Source organism: Amborella trichopoda, chromosome 1, assembly GCF_054954075.1.
Source record: "Amborella trichopoda isolate Santa Cruz 75 chromosome 1, AtrichopodaSantaCruz75HAP2 v2.0, whole genome shotgun sequence".
Taxonomy (NCBI): domain Eukaryota; kingdom Viridiplantae; phylum Streptophyta; class Magnoliopsida; order Amborellales; family Amborellaceae; genus Amborella; species Amborella trichopoda.
Window position 1 is genome coordinate 6,376,642 of NC_142336.1, and position 15,511 is coordinate 6,392,152.

A 15,511-nucleotide genomic window follows, 5' to 3' on the forward strand; every position below is an offset into this window, starting at 1 on the left:
ATAGAGTGAGAAAATAGCCCCCACGTGCATGGCACCCTTTATATGCTCCACATGAATAGCATACTCTCCCACTTATTTGATGAATATAATAGACAAGAATGTGGTTTGTATGCGGCTGAAGCCCTAATAATGAGCACCTTCAAATAGTGTAGAAAGATGTTGTTTCAATATTGGAGGTCTTTGGAATGGCCTAAAAATTTATTTTTATTTTTAATTATAAATTTTAAAGCTTCAAATAAATGTAAATCGAGTAGATTTATGAACGCTTGAAAATTGATAGTCTAGAAAATGGATTACAAGATGCACTATTTCCAAGATTTAAAATCCATTTTTTCTCATATCCATTCATCTTGAGGTCGAAATGATCGATTTGAAAACTTATGGGATTCGAAACACCCTCTCCTAGTGAATATTTGAGGCATGCCTTACTTTGATTGATTTGAGCAGTGTTCGCAAAATCGAACCGGTATGGTTAACCGGACATGGGCCCAGAAGCATTCTAACCAGCCTAACCGATAAACTGGCTGATTCAACCGTTCTAACGGGCCAAGTCCCAGGCGGTCAAAAAAGTGTTGAAAAAATAAAAAAAAAATAATCTACTAGAATATGAATAGCATATAATAAATGATTAAAACAAAACACATTCAAATGAAGTTGAAAATTAATGAAAAATGGATTTTAGCGAATCGATTTTTTAATTAAAGTAAGTATTAATGACCAAAACAATTTTAAATTTTTACCATAATGTAAAGTATTAACAAATGTATTACAAACCAAATTGTTTAATTTTGAGAATTTATATACATTTAAAAAAAAAAATACAAATCAATCACCAAAATCGGAACCGACCAGTATCTAACTAGACGGTTGGTTAGCAGTTAGATTGCTCGATTTTTCTAACAGTGGTTTTGAGCCTCACCATTATATAAACTTCTCCCAATAGACAAACAATACCATATAAATACATAATTTTCTCTCCTATATTCTTTCCATATTCTCCAATATAAGCACTAGAGACCTACTCCCTCTAAACAATACACTTACAAAGTTTGAGACAATATTATTTCAAAATAACCCCTAATATTTTAAAAAAAAACAACAATACTGATTACTGACGTCTCTAATATTGATCCCATAGTTTTTATATTTTTATAGTTTATACTTAAATAGCCCCCCTCTTTCTCTTCTCTCACTTTTTTTTTTTTTTTTTACAAGGTAACATCTCTCTCTTCTCTCTCTCTCTAACCCCAACACGTGAATCACAACCCAGGATAGCTTCAATAGTAGATAAGCAACATTTTGTTAGCCCCTCTTTTTCTCTTTCTATAAGAGTGTACAAAATTTATAAATTTTATTTTTGTTGTGGAAATAATTTATTGGACTCCCACGTGGTTTGCATGGGAGACGAACCCCACTTTGTCTTCGTAATCTTATTCCCTTCGTTTAGCTAATCATTTAATATTCTCAATCGACATAACCTATTTCTCTCTCTAATGTCATCTATGACGGATAGAGTTTGGTTGGATGAAATGGGGTAGAAAAATTACACGATTTGTAAAAATGAAAGCTCGAACTCTTTTTATTTTTTGGCATGTAGGAGCGTTATCACAATACGATACTTACCTTCATGTGATATAGTATTTGACGTGCATAAAAAGGACAATTTGTCATCGGGATACAGAAAACAAAGAGATCGTTTACGATGTTTCTAAGCTCTATGGACCCGAACATGGAACTCACACATGAGACATTAGAGTCTTGATAGTTTAGAGAGAAAAAAAAATCGAGTAGAGAGAATTAGTTCACTAGTTTGCTTGTTGGAATTGCAGAGAATAGTTGAGATGACTATTGATATAGAGCACCAAGAGGTTGCCCATTTAGTGTTATGGTGGTTATATGCATATCCAAGAGCTACAAGTTACATGTTGTTACATGCGCTTACATGGCCCCCCATATAACATTTAGTGTTACGGTGATTATATGCATCATCCAATCTAGATGACTGTTAGATTCCCCTACGAGGGGGTGATACGAATGTGAAGTGTGCCATCAAGTGCCCATGCGCTTCGCGTACTCCGCCGTACAAGTACCTCATCTCTCATTTGTGCTTAGAGTATATTGCATGGGAATACATGCTCTTAAATACAACTAAACAAACTCTCTCTTCTTCAATGTAGGACTCAAACACACCATTTCCTAGTAAATTTTTGAGGCGTGCCTTATTTTGATTGTTTTGAGCCTCACCCTTATATGAACTTTTCCCAATAGGCAAACATTCCCATATACATGCCCGTTTGGATCCTTGGATTCAGACTTTTAAGAGTCACTTTTTTTGGAAAAAGCCGGGCAATCGTTTTTGGCTCGCTTACAATTGACATTTCTGTTGGAATTAAGGTTTCTATAGGATTCATAAATACTCATTTTAAGCTGAAATTTTGAAAATCTCAATTCCACCAAAATAGGTGAAATTGACATTTCATAGAAACCATCTATTTTTCTATTAAAGAACAAAGATATATTAAAATGTTATGGAGAGAAAATATATTAAAATTTTAGAGAGGGAAACTATATCAAATTTTAGAGAGATAAAGTATATAATTTTTTTTAGAGAGATAAAATACATAAATTATTAGAGAGATAAAATACATTAATTTTTTAGAGAGAAAAACTATCTCAAATTTCTAGAGAGAGAAACTATCTCAAATTTATGGGTTTAGAGAAGGCATTTTTAAGTTTTAGATAGAGAAACTATCTCAAATCTTAAGTTTTAGAGAGAGAAACTACATTAAATTTAAAGAGACGTACTACTTAAGAAATTTTATAGAGCAATATCTCAAAACTTTTGGAGAGAGAAATGATCTCAAATTTTAAGTTTTAGAGAGAGAGAGAGAGTATATTAAAATTTTAAAGATTAGAAACTATATCAAAGTTTTAGAGAGAAAAACTACTTGAAAATTTTTAGAGACAAACTTTCTCAAATTTTAAGTTATAGAAAGAGAGAGAAAATATCTTAAAACTTTTGAAAGAGAAACTATATTAAAATCTAGATATGCAAATGGACCTAAATACATCACTTTCTCTTCCCTTTCTTCCCATATTCTGTAATATAGGACTAGAAACCACTACTATCTCTAAACAATGTACTTTTAAATTTGAAATAATATATTCTTCCCATATTTTTCAATATAGGACTAGAAACCCACTACTCTCTCTAAACGATATACTTTAAATTTTGAAATAATATTATCTCAAAATAACGCCTAATATTTTTCGAAAAACAAGAATAACATCTCTAATTTTCATTCCATAGTTTTGGTCAAAGGTAACATCTGTCTCTACAAAAGTAACACTTTCTCTCTCTAACCCCAACACGTGAACCACTGCTCAAGATAGCTCCAATTTTACAGATGCTACATTTTTTAACTCTCTCATAGACGAGACAATTTTATAAAATAAAATTGTTTCATGCGCGTTGGATCGCATTTTTATAACATACGATCTCAAGGTACAAGGCATCAATCTTTAAAGATGGATACAAATAGATGGCCTAAATAAAAACAATTGAAACTAATGATTCAAATATTTTTTTAATAAAATTATTATTTTTAATTTAAAATTTACTTATTTATTCATATTCATGAACTCCTTGTTAGACATTACATGTCCTTAAAACTTAAGCAAAAAAATCTATTTTAAAAATAGATTTTTAAAAGGTGATTCATGAACTCACAGGAGCCATGTCCTTTTACGAATAAAATTTTTGGTCTGGACATATTATGTTAGACTCCCACGTGATTTACATGGGAGAATAACCCACGTGGCCTCCATTTTATTCTCTAATATTCTGTGAGCGAGAGATGGTCGGTGAAAAGAGAGAGTCAGCTTATACAGGGCTTGGTGGACTCCTTCCGTAGAAGACAGCAACCTAACTTTTTCTTACGTTTTTTTTTTTTTTTCAAAACAAGCTTTCTATGTAAATACCTTTAATAAAAAAAAATCATTTTTTACCCCATTGAAAAGTTTATTTTGTAGATGGAAATATCTTTTTGTACACAAAAATCATTTTGACCAACATTTACTTTTAGACCGAGTAACACATTGCTGGAGCGCATCATCACATCGCACAAGTACCGGACGACAACTACCTGACAGAAACTGAATACTGTCAGACTACCTTTTACACCTACCTTTTATATTTTCCCGAATCCTTCGAATCCTGTAACATCTACTGCGAAACTGCACTTTACAACTGCCGAACTGTATTTTACATAGTTTCGAAGCCCTACTGCCAAACTACAGTTTATACAGAGCCCTAATGTCGGACCACATTTACACAGTGACGAAGCCCCCATTTCGGACACAGAGCCCTAATGTCGGACTGGGTATTTGCATAGACAAATTATTTAAAAAAAAAAAGTGAGAAAAAATTAAATTGCGGACAAGTTACATAAAAAAGTAGTCTTCGGGTTTTTGTATAATTTTCCCCTTTTTTTTTAATTTGTTATGCCGATCCCTACTGCTACTGCAGCCAAACCTGTTGAAACGTTGAAATGTCATGAGGGACAGGTTCTTTTTTCCTATGCCGGTCCCTGCGGAGTTACTACAGCAAATCAAGCTAAAATATCATCTTTTTTTACCAGGGCTAAAACGTATTGTTGAGAGGGTTTTCTCTAGAAACCTTATTATTAAGGGTGACTCTTTAAATGTTGTTAAATGGTGCAGGCAGGGGCCTAAGATCCCTTGGCCCTTACATACCCTCGTTAATATTTATGATCTTTCTGCTCTTTCGAGTTTGCAGGTCTCCTATTGCCATACCTATACCAGATGGTCTCGCCAAGCTTGGTGTTTCTCTTCATTAATTCTGATTCGATTCCTCCGTGGTAATCTCATGTTGCTTAAGCATTCTCTTAATATAAGCTCATAACATTCGTCAAAAAAAAAAAGTACAATGGACTGATGGATTATATGATCTTCTTCCCTCAAGTCTTATCCCACATACATTGAAAAGAATGAGGAATGATGAGAATTAAAAAAAAAAGAAAATGTTGAAGTGTCAGAAAATGGGGGAGAAAGTCCAAGAGAAATATTCTTGCTTAAAAAAAACAAAAGTCCAAGAAAAATATTCAAGAGAAAGAAAACCAGACCACTTGAAAGATAAACGGACAGCATAAGAGAGGAGAGAGATTTGAAACAAAACCAGAGCACAATTTAAAGATAAATGGAAGAGAGAGAAGTATGAAAAGATGAGAGTTGCATAATAAAGGAAAGCAGAGGAGAGGGGGTACAAAATAAGTGAAATTTCATAGATTGCGATTTTTCTATATGACCGGAAATATGAGAGAAGAAAAGAGGGTCTTTTGATTAAATGAATAAAATCATGAACGCAAGAAGGCGGCCACGCCATGACTAAAAACAAAGACGTCCAGAGACCACCAACCCGCTTTCACAAAGAAACACAAAATAATATTACAGACATTTGAAAAACACCACCTTTTTTTTCTTTTCTTTTCTTTTTTCTATTTTCATAATTGACAAAAATTACTCTCTAATATTCAGCCTTGATTATCTTCCTCTGTGTCCTCCTCTGTCTTCCACACTACATCCTTTAACCCAGCTGAAAGGTTCTTATAGAACTGTAAACAAATAAACACACACAATGAAATGTAAATAATCAGTAATGTACATTTTCCAATCTAGAAATAATATGATTTTTCTCGTAAAATAATTTTTATTTCTTTGTGCTTTGGTTGATTTTGTGAAACGAACCTTGTGAAACTCTAGGGTGTCACCTTTCGCCTTCCGAACCTCCACCATGTGAAGGGAGGGTGCCACCTGGAAGACCTGAAAACCCAACAAAATATTTCAATTTCTCAGAAAAAGAAAAAAAAATCACATAAACACATGCACGCACACACATCACATGAAGAACTGTAGCATTGTCAGCATAAAGACTATATAAAGGTCCCAAGAACAATGGCTGGTGCAGTTTTGTTTTGCAAATGGATCTCTCTGTAAATATCTTGACTGACACTTCAACCCAGTAATCCTCTTATATAAAATTTAAACATGGATAGAGAGAGATGTACCTCTGTTGCCACATTTAGGTTGCCTTTCCTCCCCGCTTTAACATTTTCGAGTCGCATCTGAATTACACAGAATAGTGTGATTTAAGTATATATATCAATCAACAGTAATAATCATTTCTTCTCTCAGTTTATATATTCTCCCTCAGCAGATGTATTTTGTTTGTACTTCATTCAAGAGCTTACAATGTGTAGAAATCCATGCAAGTATCATGCACGTAAGATCACACAAACACGTGCCAATATGCAGCGAGCAAGAGAGAGAGAGAGAGAGAGTGCAGGGAAAGGGGGAATGGCAGATTAACAGACCGTATAATTTTTCTTGTGGACATCAAAACCAAGAGGCTTTGCAGCTTCTTCAATTTTACGAACAATTTCGCTAGCTGGACATTTTGACGCGAATCTAGTTTCCCTCTTAAACTCCTGCCAACATAAAAGGAATGAAAATTAGTTGGAAACTGACCCAAACAGGTGTACTCAGTCTCCAAAAGCTACAGTCAAGAATGGGCGCAAAGTCTCTCCTGATACTGTGTTTCAAAAGTAGATGGGTAGTTTGTATCAAAATTCATAACAAAACTTAGAATTAACTCTGTTTATTTATTTATTATTTTTTATCAGTAAATTTAGGGCCAAAATATTGGAAGGAACTATGGGCATCATCCACATCCTTAACAAATGGCAAGAAAGGAAGAGAACAATGGCCTTGAGCATTACTAAACAATGAATAGAGTAATTAACATCATAATTTTATCATATGCCACAGAGAAGCATTTTCCTTATAAAATAGGTGGTGGATAGCATCTAAGGTAACCATCATTTAAGATATGTGTTTACCCACCCCACATATCTCACTTCCCTCTACCTCTCTCCATGTCGTCCACTTAAGGCATGGTTTACCAAACCCAATTATGAATAGACAAAAAAATTCGGCTGGCCTACCTGCTCTATTTCAAACAAGTTTCCAAGATTGAGACCCTCTGACATAGAGATCAATTCAAATGCATTTATTGCTGCTGGTTCCAATTCCGTCTTTTCTGTCACATGGTGCTCCTGGTGAAGAAAATCATATAATATTTAATCATCATTATTATAAAGTATGTAATAAGTATATTGTAATCCACCATAGAACACCATAGTCCATTAGGATCATCAACGATCAATGAAATGATAAATAATTGGACTGTGATTAGGCCTAGCAGTACACCACAAGACCCCATTTTCGGGTCCCACTCTCCATCATCATTTCAATTGATAAACATGATCCCAATGGGTTGTATTTTTCCGTAGTCCACAAGATTACATTGTACTTTCCTCAGATCAATAATTATGATTTCATTCAATTAAAAAGGAGAAACAAGAACAGGAAGTTTTTGTTTACTTACAAAGGAACTTTTTCTTCGACCTACCTCAGAGTCCTTGAAAACAGCATCAACATCGTCCAAATTTATTTTGTTCTCCTCCTGAAACTCAGGAGGCTTATACCCCTTCCTGAACCATTCATTCTCCAAAATCTCTGAAATAGTAATACGCTGTGACAAACAACAGACAACTTACAAGGATGGAAAAGGAAAATAAACCCACATTCCTCAACCACACAAACACATGCACGCACCCACAACAGAGAATGGGACACACCAGAACAGGACATTTTCCCAGTGGTGGGACTCACTTTCTATCCTTCACAATCTATCATTTTATGAGTCAGTAGAGACCTAACGGAACATGATTTTTCATGGCCCACTGTAGTATAGTACACATTTCCCTACTGATACATGCAACAAATGGGTCTAGGGCTAGAAAATATAACCATTCATTCTTGCATCAAACTCAGAGGATTCATGCTTACAGTCATTGGGCTTGGATCCAAGATTCTACATAACAATTTCCTCGCACCCGAAGAAAGCCAAGATGGGCAAGTAAATTCAGCAGCGGAGATCTGCGAGTACAAAATGGATTTGTAATAAACAAAAGCAAAATGCTACAAGGAAATGCCACACTGAAATTGGTACAATGCTCACTTTTTTATAAAGGTTCATAAGATTAGAATCATCGAAAGGCAAGTAACCTGCAAGCAAGACAAACAGGATGACCCCACAAGACCATAAGTCCGCGGTTGTCCCATCATAACCTCTATCATTAAGAACCTGTTCACATAAACAAAATCACATGGATTTATTCAGTTCACTCACCATTGGGCATAACACTACTCACTATCTAAATGCAGAGATAGATGCTCCATATAATAAAAAGTCAGACAGGTATATCGATAGCTAGATGGATAAGTAGATAGACAGATAGATGTGTGAGTAAACAAGCCACTCTTCACACCTCAGGGGCAACATAGTTTGGAGTTCCACAAGTAGTGTGAAGTAAGCCATCGTCCTGCACAGAAGCAGCACACAGTTAAATTAATCCGAAATTATACCCTTTGAGAGACTAGTATATTTTATTATTTTGTTTCTAGGTTTGCATTGTTATGTTAGTTTTGTTTCACTTTTTTGTTTCTCGGATTCACTTACTTGCTTTTTGTCTTCTTCTTTTTTCGTTCCTTTTCTGTTCTCTATTTTTATGTATTCTATATACAGCCATTTTCCATAGATTCTTAGAATTTTAAGAACTTCATGGAAGTGGTGCATGCAGGTCATAATTCCTATATGACCTTAGGATCAATGCCATATCAATAAATTGACAATGAGAAAAATGTTTACAGTCATAAGTTCATTTATATTAAACATCAGAATACTATGTATTAAGTTAAACATACTTACCCGGACTTGTCGTGAAAGAGCACTCAATCCAAAATCAGACACCTTGAGGTTCCCATATGTGTCGAGAAGTAAATTTTCTGGCTGCAAATAGCACAAAGACAATTATAATAGTCTTTGAGAAATATAAAAGAAATTACCAAACACACAGCAGAGAAAGCATCTCCCGATGCTTTACATAAAGACCTGCCTAAATAATTCCTTTTTTTTTTCTTTTGGATACTTTTAACCTCAGTACAATAATTACCAGATAAGTGTTTTTCTGAAGTACTAAATGAGGGTAAAATAATCATTTTGGAAAGTTGTTAGAGAAGGATTTCAAAAATTCGAGTTTCTAGAGCACTTGCAAGGATTATCCAAATGCACTAACCATTGATGTTATATTTCCTCCACAGAACATTTACGTGATAAAAACTCAATTCATGTACCTTCAAGTCTCTATGATATACCCCTCTGCTGTGGCAATAATCTACAGCATTGATAAGTTGCTGAAAGTATCTTCTTGCTTCATCCTCTCTCATACGCCCATGATTGACCTTCCAAATCAAAAGATTCATGTTCATATATCATCAACTATCATTTCATTGGAAGAGTAACTATAGTCCAGAGAATTATTTCATTTCGGGGGAGAGGGAGAGAGTGTGTAATGGTTGGAGATCATGCAGAACAAGACATGAACCCAATCACAAGCCCACCCTCTCACATCATCACCATCCATCATTTAGATGAAAGGCAAGGTTTTACGGTCTACTTCCCTAATGTATTGGTAGTTAAAAGCATCAAACCACATAATGAGAAGAGTAGCACGTACAGCCTCACTATCAAAACACATAATGTGTATTCTGTTTTTATTTTTTTTATGAGAATGTACATAATATGAATAAAGTTGGGAAAATTCTGTCACTTACAATTTTGTCAAAAAGCTCTCCACCATTGACAAACTCAAGAACAATAAAAATTTTGGTTTTGCTTCCCATAACCTGAATGCACAGAAGTTGATCACAAAGAAAAATAAATAAGTAATTAGAAAACTAAATTGCTAAAATGAAAATTTACATGATGAAAATGCTGAAAGCTATATTTGTAATTCTTAGTTTGTTCTTATATGTTGAGTCTTTTCTGCACCAAGGGTCTTATTACTAGTTAAACACCCTCTATATGCTTGTAAAACGAAGAATTAACATGGAAATAAGTATATCCTGAATGGTCCAATCACATATGTACAAAAGAGATGCCACAGAAGGCCCAATCATAGATGGTAATTAAAGATTCTTTTTTTTTTAAGTTGAAAAGTTCTCTCAATAGTGATTACATGCATACAGAAAGCAGTTCATTTTACATCAATATTTAGCAATTAAGTTAAGAATGGCCAATGCCCATCTGATCAAAGAGAATGCTATACAAACTCGAGAACACCGCACAAACCTGCATTTAATGACTAAATTCCATTTTCAATAATTCGTTCTTCAACTTGGATTACTGCTCCATAGAAAGTCACTGCATTTTACAAGGATCCTTAGCAGCAATTACTGAGCCAACTAATTTTTGTTTACACCAATACTTAGCAGCAACCGTTAAACCAACTAATAGATCCCAACACCCACACAAATATTTGGTCTTTTACTCTTTTAATCAAATTGCACAAGTTTATACCATGAATAAAAAGTTATTTATTGGAAAACCATTAATTAAGGTAAATTCCTAGACAATTGATTATATGAAAAGCTCAAGTCACATGGTTGAGTCATCATGTTTCAGATGGAAATGTCCATCTGACAATTATGAAAAACAATCGGCAGCTGCAATGACAAAGGGAAAACTATGGGAGGACGCGAGCAGCAAAGAACACACTACTCATGTAGATTGAACCATATAATCTAGACACTCAGTCAACAATTTATACTGTCCGCTGGGAAGAGACCTTATAGCAATTACTTTCTTCCAAGATATGCCAACATTTCTAGAAATTTCAAATGGACTCACCTCATACAGGCAGACAACATTGGGATGCTTTATCAATTTCATTGTCGCAACTTCCCGTTTTATCTGCACAAGTATTTGAAACACTTCAGACAATAAGGTATAGTAATGCTGGTAGAATAAATAATGCAGATGTAAAGAAACAAGCAATATTTGTAAAACCCTTCAGACAATAAGGTATAGTAATGATGGTAGCATAAATAATGCGGATGAAAGAAACAAGCAATATTTGTAAAACTCGGGCTCAGGGGCAGGGTCCGAGTCTAAATCAGCCCCGGTCAAGTCTTTAAAAAAATACAAATAACCCCCGGGAACCGGTGAGAATCGGCTGGTCCACGAGGAATTTTTGCTATGACTCGGCACCTCGTAGGGTCCAAGTGACCTGGCTGAGCGAAGTCTGACTTGGCAAGTTTTGAACACTGGAAACGAGTAACATATGGACGAAATTTTGAAGTAACACCGAAGTCCACAAGCAAGTTGACAAAATAACATTGAGAATCCACAAGACTTACCCATGCATATCAAAAATGATCTGCAATTTAGAACGGGATCAGATACTATACTTCGTAAAAGTATTGTTTTGGTTGCCCATACCCAACATCCACTTTCCAAATTCATCCTTGGAGGTGTAGTTGAGAAACCCTTCCCACATAAAAAAGGGCCAACTTCAAAAGTGGACAACAACTTCACTGACCAAGGATATTTATGGAAGGCGGAGTTGGTCTAAGCGATCAACATAGTGCTCGTCCGAATTGCATTGTATTGCTCCATTTAGCATAACATTATCAGACTTAGTCTTTGTACGTAATACTTCAACAACAAAAAAATATTACGCACTTCAGGAGCACAACTGAACTAATAATATCACGTTATTAAGACCTAATACAGGAAATAAGAACAAATCCATCCCAATATGAAAACCCATTAAAATCTAAATATCAAGGAAAAGATCACAGATTGGTATCTAAAAAGCCAATTGGGAGGCAATTCCATAGAATGCTGCATAGAGAAAAGGCTCCTACTACACTGAAATACTGATCACCCAATAAAAAGGAAAAAGTTAAACAAAAGTATAAACCAGGCGCCATTGATCTATAATTATGGTACAAAAACTGGACAACCACCATTCATTCCCTTCAATGGATGATTAAGATGAAACGTAGTTCCCAATGATGGACATTAACAGGTACACTGCATCTCCACCATCTCTTTGAGGGAATGGACAGAGGACATGTGTGTGTGTGTGCGTACGTTTGTTGCTTTTCCTTCTAGGATGATTATTCTAACAAACAAACATTGTACATAAATTCTAGAGAAGAAATGAACAATGGGATTCAGAGAAGGAAAAGGATATCATATTTCACTGGAGTGTGGTTTCCATCCCGGTAAGGGGCTCCAAAATTTCATTCCTGATAATGAAAGGTGAAGATTAAGCATAGTGAGCCACACAAGGACATTCACTGAGTATAGTTAATCTCCACCAACCATCATCAGGAATAGACAGTGGCTACCCCTATGGGGTATCTATCATATACCTCACTCCCTTAGAATATGGTATATTTCAACGAGAAGTGACATTCAACAAAAACCGAACGGTGCTCGGAATAAGACCTGCTCAACCATTTTGTGCTTGAGAACCTTCTCTTTATCAAGAATTTTGATGGCCACTGCTTCCCCAGTCTCAGAATTCCTCGCAAACTTAACCTTAGCAAAGGTTCCCTCTCCAATGGTCCTTCCCAATTCATATTTACCTACTCTCCGCTTTGCCTTAGGCATACTCATCGTTGCCTCACAAACTTCTTAGGTGCCTGGCCATGCACATACACACAAAGGGAAAGAGAGAGAGATTTCAGAATCATGGTTCACAACATATGACAAGAATTTCAACAACCCAAATCCCATAGAGTTTAGTTTCAAAAAGCAAGTATATGCACAAGTTAAGATGAAAATTTTGTACAGAAAGAACCCCCATACTACCAAAGTCCTTACCTATAAAGGCCCCAGAAAGACTACAGTTAGAAAAAAGACAGTTTTTTTTTTCCTTTTTTAAAATCTGAACAATAGCAAATCCTCCAGCATAGAGTAATACACAGAAAAATCATTCCTTCAGTTTGCCCTCAGAAAATATCAGATTTGACTACATAACACACAAAAGAAGGGGAAAAAAATTTCCAATTCTCCATAGTCCTTAGTAAAGATCCTCCCTCGGAAAATTTATAAGCAAGCTAAGGCAGACAATCATTTCCACATATTCCTCCAGAAAAGTAAAGAAAAATAAGTAAAACCTACCTATTTTTTTGTTTTTTTTGTTTTTTTTGAGGTAATTCTGTGAGGACCCATTTTAAAACAAACCAAATCAAGATTTGTACTTTGTGATCCATTACATACAAAAATTTGATGAAATATAAAGAACAACAAAGCCAATCTAAAAAAATAAAACAAAGTAAAAAATAAATATAAGATCTAATATAAACACCTAACGAATATAGTCAAAATAAAGAACACTTACCAGAAGCGGATATAGCTAGCTGGAAAGCTTTGAACCCTGAGAATATCCAACTGAAATGAAAATTTGGGAAAAACAGTTATAACCAGCCTTGAGAATGCATGATTAAAACAAGAAGCCAAGCTCAACCCTCTGGTTTAACACTAACCACAACCCCCCACCCCAACCGCCCACACCCACAAAAAACAAAAACAGTAAAAAAAAGACCTACTAAAAAAATAAGAATACCAATTAAAGTCATTAACTAGATACTGAAAGAACTGGAATGATTCAAATACTGAGAAACTCTCATTTGGAAACAAACAGCAAGACTTCGCATTTCTCTTTATAAATATAGCAATCAAACCCAAAGCGAGCAATCAAACCCAAAGCGAGCAATCAAAGCCAAAACAATTCAGGAAAAACTCAACGAAAATACCATAGCGCCAGGAGTGGAATGCTTCAACTCATTAGAAATCTCCATTATAAAACCAAAAACAAGTTAAAACCATCTTAATAACTCATAAACACAATGCATTTTTCCAAAAACTTAAACCAAATTACCAGGGATTGTAGAAATGGAATGCTTTGAATTTGGAACCCTTTGGAAAAATCCCCACCAAAAAAAAAAAAACAGCCAAATTTAAATCATGAACTGAATATAAACCCAGCAAAAAACAGTAATATCAAACCAAGAACAAAAAACTGAGAGGTCTTGATTCTTGATTGCATTAAACCATGAGAAATCTCCAATTTCGACGTTCCTCAAACATATTTAAAATCCCAATAAAAATCACCAAAATGGACCCGAAACCCAATCACAATCCACCTTAAAATCATAAAATCCCAATGAAAATCCCTGAAATTAAAAAAAATTACCAGAACTAGAGAAGTGTAACTTCAGTGGTGCAAAATCGAAGAATTCCTGACTTAAAAAACAATCTCAACCCCAAATCTCACTCCTATCACTCTCAAATTAGATAAAAGCACCTTAGAACACGGCCCAATCACCTTAACCCGAAGGAATTGCAGGCCCAGCGCTCTAAACTCTGAAAAAACCTCAATGTAAACAAAAACCCCACTCAAAGCTCCACCTTGTAACACTCAAAACGCTCTAAACTCTGAAAAATCCTCAATGTAAACAAAAAGCCAACTCAAAACTCCACCTTATAACTCTCAAAACACCATCAACACCACTCAAAATCAAACCAAATGATCAGAAACTGAGACCACCAGATAGCACTGTAAAACCTGATAATATACTGAACCTCCCCCTCTCTTCTGTGGCTCCTGATGCAAGGCTTGGCCAAGAAGGTAAAACGGAGGGGATTTTAAGGGGGCCACTGTGTAAAAAGAGCGAGAAAGGACAATCAACCATGCATGGTGCAAAACAGTAGTCGGAGAATCTGGTCCATCTGTTCGGTGCAGGGGGCAAGATCGTCATTTCGACTGTACACTGATCGTTTTCATGCACATGGCGCCCCCAGAAATGAGCAATGCACTGCAGAATTGGCGCTATCAGTCACCTGTCCAAAGGTTAAATTTACCATATTGCCCCCAATATTGGATGAAATTTTCGAGTGTGTTCCCATGAACTAATTCCTCATTTAGTTTTCTATGAAAGACTAATCTGCCCCTTGAAATTAGTATGAATAACACTGACATTGGCTAATTTGCCCTCGAAATCAAAATTACTGTAATGACCCTAATATTAGGTGTATTTGCGAGAATGACGCATATTTTATTAATTTATGGAGGACAAATTTGACTTTGATTTCGTACGAGTTTGGTATAGGCCTGATACGGCAGTGTAGATATTTTGACTCTTCTGGTCAAATTATTTTCCACAATAAGGTGGCTAAATTAATAATTTTTAGTTGTAAAGTTAATAATTTTTAGTTGTAGAGCACTTAATTTAGAAAATCTTAACCACAATTTTTCAACAATGAGGTGGCTAAATTAATAATTTTTTGTTGTAAATTTAATAATTTTTAGTTGTAGATTACTTAATTTAGAAAATCTTTTATTTGGAAACTTAAAAGTTTTGAGCAAATGATTCCATGATTCACGATAGTAATCCTCAACAAGGAGAGATATTTTAACTTTGTGTAAAGTTTTTTAAACCTCGTAAAAGCAAATTAGTAATCCTCAAGGAGAGATATTTTAACTTGATATGTGTAAAGTTTTTTAAACTTCGT

The 15,511-nt window shown here is 35.0% G+C and overlaps 1 protein-coding gene across 30 annotated transcripts; it reads right to left on the reverse strand.

Annotated features, from left to right (window-relative positions):
* Window positions 1–5,335: 5,335 nt before the first annotated feature.
* LOC18426174 (CBL-interacting protein kinase 32) lies at window positions 5,336–14,634 on the reverse strand. 30 transcript variants are annotated; one of them, XM_088859349.1, is made up of 16 exons: window positions 14,565–14,634; window positions 13,338–13,387; window positions 12,440–12,636; window positions 10,832–10,894; window positions 9,757–9,828; window positions 9,277–9,384; window positions 8,852–8,932; window positions 8,412–8,465; window positions 8,149–8,227; window positions 7,930–8,019; window positions 7,490–7,612; window positions 7,023–7,133; window positions 6,393–6,506; window positions 6,087–6,143; window positions 5,767–5,841; window positions 5,336–5,633 (listed from the first exon to the last, which is right to left on the reverse strand). In XM_088859349.1, exons 8-16 carry the CDS (start codon window positions 8,459–8,461, stop codon window positions 5,553–5,555), a joined length of 780 nt encoding a protein of 259 aa, XP_088715475.1. In that variant the 5' UTR covers window positions 8,462–8,465; window positions 8,852–8,932; window positions 9,277–9,384; window positions 9,757–9,828; window positions 10,832–10,894; window positions 12,440–12,636; window positions 13,338–13,387; window positions 14,565–14,634; the 3' UTR covers window positions 5,336–5,552. The 30 variants fall into 30 exon arrangements, with proteins under 30 accessions (XP_088715475.1, XP_088715431.1, XP_088715382.1 ...); XM_088859305.1 differs by having other exon boundaries at window positions 7,466–7,612; XM_088859256.1 differs by having other exon boundaries at window positions 8,102–8,227.
* Between the last annotated feature and the right edge of the window lie 877 nt (window positions 14,635–15,511).

What these genes read in the sequence shown, in the direction of transcription:
- LOC18426174 (XM_088859249.1), bottom strand. Translation starts at nt 12,610, where the DNA reads ATGAGTATGCCTAAGGCAAAGCGGAGAGTAGGTAAATATGAATTGGGA. An exon ending in ACTTGTTTGAAATAGAGCAG is followed by an intron (nt 6,507 to 7,022) that starts GTAGGCCAGCCG and finishes TTATGTTGGCAG; the next exon opens with GAGTTTAAGAGGGAAACTAG. An exon ending in ACACCCTAGAGTTTCACAAG is followed by an intron (nt 5,634 to 5,766) that starts GTTCGTTTCACA and finishes ATTTGTTTACAG; the next exon opens with TTCTATAAGAACCTTTCAGC.